Source organism: Molossus molossus, unplaced genomic scaffold, assembly GCF_014108415.1.
Source record: "Molossus molossus isolate mMolMol1 unplaced genomic scaffold, mMolMol1.p scaffold_m16_p_21, whole genome shotgun sequence".
In the NCBI taxonomy this organism is placed as follows: domain Eukaryota; kingdom Metazoa; phylum Chordata; class Mammalia; order Chiroptera; family Molossidae; genus Molossus; species Molossus molossus.
The window spans coordinates 38,110,132-38,112,043 of record NW_023425357.1 but is presented as its reverse complement, the minus strand read 5'-3'; the positions used below and the strand labels follow the sequence as shown (position 1 = coordinate 38,112,043).

The 1,912-nt window shown below is 45.7% G+C and overlaps 1 protein-coding gene across 1 annotated transcript; it reads left to right on the top strand.

Moving 5' to 3' along the window:
* The first annotated feature begins 250 nt into the window (after nt 1-250).
* LOC118639615 (eomesodermin homolog) lies at nt 251-1,471 on the top strand. The gene is given in 3 exon segments (XM_036276082.1): nt 251-735; nt 737-1,353; nt 1,356-1,471. Coding segments are annotated over 3 exon segments (1,218 nt in total).
* The last annotated feature ends 441 nt before the right edge of the window (nt 1,472-1,912 follow it).

Genomic DNA, 1,912 nt, shown 5'->3' with positions numbered 1-1,912 from the left:
ATTTACACTGCATAAGAATACTAAAATTCAGGAGCAATATGGCCACCATCCTGCGTGGCTGCAACTCAGCAGAAGCTCTGAGCGCCCTCCAAATCCGCAGTGTCCCACACAGTTTCAGTCCAGTCTGCCCTCCCTCTGCCAGAGCCCAAGACAATGATGCCATGCTGGCCACAGCGCTACTTCCTGTGTTTACAGTGCAGCTAGAGAGATGAAAAGGACGCCCATGTCTCTTCTTGGGAATCAAAGGCACATGTTTTCCTTCTTGAGCTTCAACATAAACGGACTCAATCCTGCCACCCACTACAACGCGTTCATAGAGGTGGTGCTGGCGTACCCCAACCACTGGCGCTTCCAAGGGGGCAAGTGGGTGACCTGCGGCAAAGCCGACAATAACACGCAGGGCAACAAAATGTATGTCCACCCAGAATCTCCTAATACTGGTTCCCACTGGATGAGACAGATTTCCTTTGGGAAATTAAAACTCACCAATAACAAAGACGCCAAAAACAACAACACTCAGATGATAGTCCTCCAGTCTTTACACAAGTACCAACCACGACTGCACATTGTGGAAGTTACAGAGGATGGTGTGGAGGACTTGAACGAGCCCTCGAAGACTCAAACTTTTACCTTCTCAGAAACACAGTTCATTGCCGTGACTACCTACCAAAACACCTATATAACTCAACTAAAGATTGATCATAACCCCTTTGCAAAAGACTTCCGGGACAACTATGTACACTGCTTCAGAAAATGAAAGGTTAACTCCATCTCCCACGAATTCTCCTAGATCCCATCAGATTGTCCCTGGAGGTCGGTACGGCGTTCAGTCCTTCTTCCCGGAGCCCTCTGTCAACACTTTACCTCAAGCCCAATATAATAATGGCGAGAGAACCATGCCACAGACCAACGGCCTCCTTTCACCCCAACAGAACAAAGAGGTGGCCAACCCTCCCCAGCGGTGGCTTGTCACGCCTGTCCAGCAACCTAGGACCAACAAACTAGACATCGGTTCCTATGAGTCTGAACATACTTCCAGCACCTTGCTCCCATATAGTATTAAATCCTTGCCCCTCCAGACACCCCATGCCCTGGGGTATTACCCTGACCCAGCCTTCCCTGCAATGGCAGGGTGGGGAGGTCGAGGTTCTTATCAGAGGAAGATGTCGGCTGGACTCCCATGGACCTCCAGAACAAGCCCCTCTGTGTTCTCTGAAGATCAACTCTCTAAGGAGAAAGTCAAAGAAGAAATTAGCTCTTCTTGGATAGAGACTCCTCCTTCCATCAAGTCTCTGGATTCCAATGATTTGGGGATATACACCAGTGCTTGTAAGCGAAGGCGGCTGTCTCCCAGCACTCTAGTAATGAAAATTCTCCCTCCATAAAGTGTGAGGACATTAACGCTGAAGAATACAGTAAAGACACCTCAAAAGGCATGGGAGGGTATTATGCTTTTTACACAACTCCCTAAAGAGTTATTTTAACCTCATAAAAATGAGCTATTTGCAGATAAACTTGGTATTTTTTGTTGTCTTCTTTGCCTAGGTTGGCAAAAAGATGTTTGCCTTCCACCTTGATGCATCGTGTTCTGTGCAATTCTCTAAAAGAAGGTGCCAAAGCTTTTTGATTGCTGCAGGTAACTGAAACAAGCCTAGCATTTTCTTTTTCTTTCAAAATAAAGTTGATGGAGGACTTGGTAGTGTTTTAAAATTTGAAGGTCATTCAGGGTTCTGGATTTATTTATTGGAAACACTAAATGTACAGAGAATGGGGCTGTGAAGATAGGATGCTGAACGCTATCAATTGAGTTGAAAACTTTGGTTCTTTATTCTATTTTTAAATCTCTAAGCATATAGAAGCCCAGAATCGGTAAGGTATTTTGTTTCTAGAAAAGAAGGGCTGGTCCTTAAGC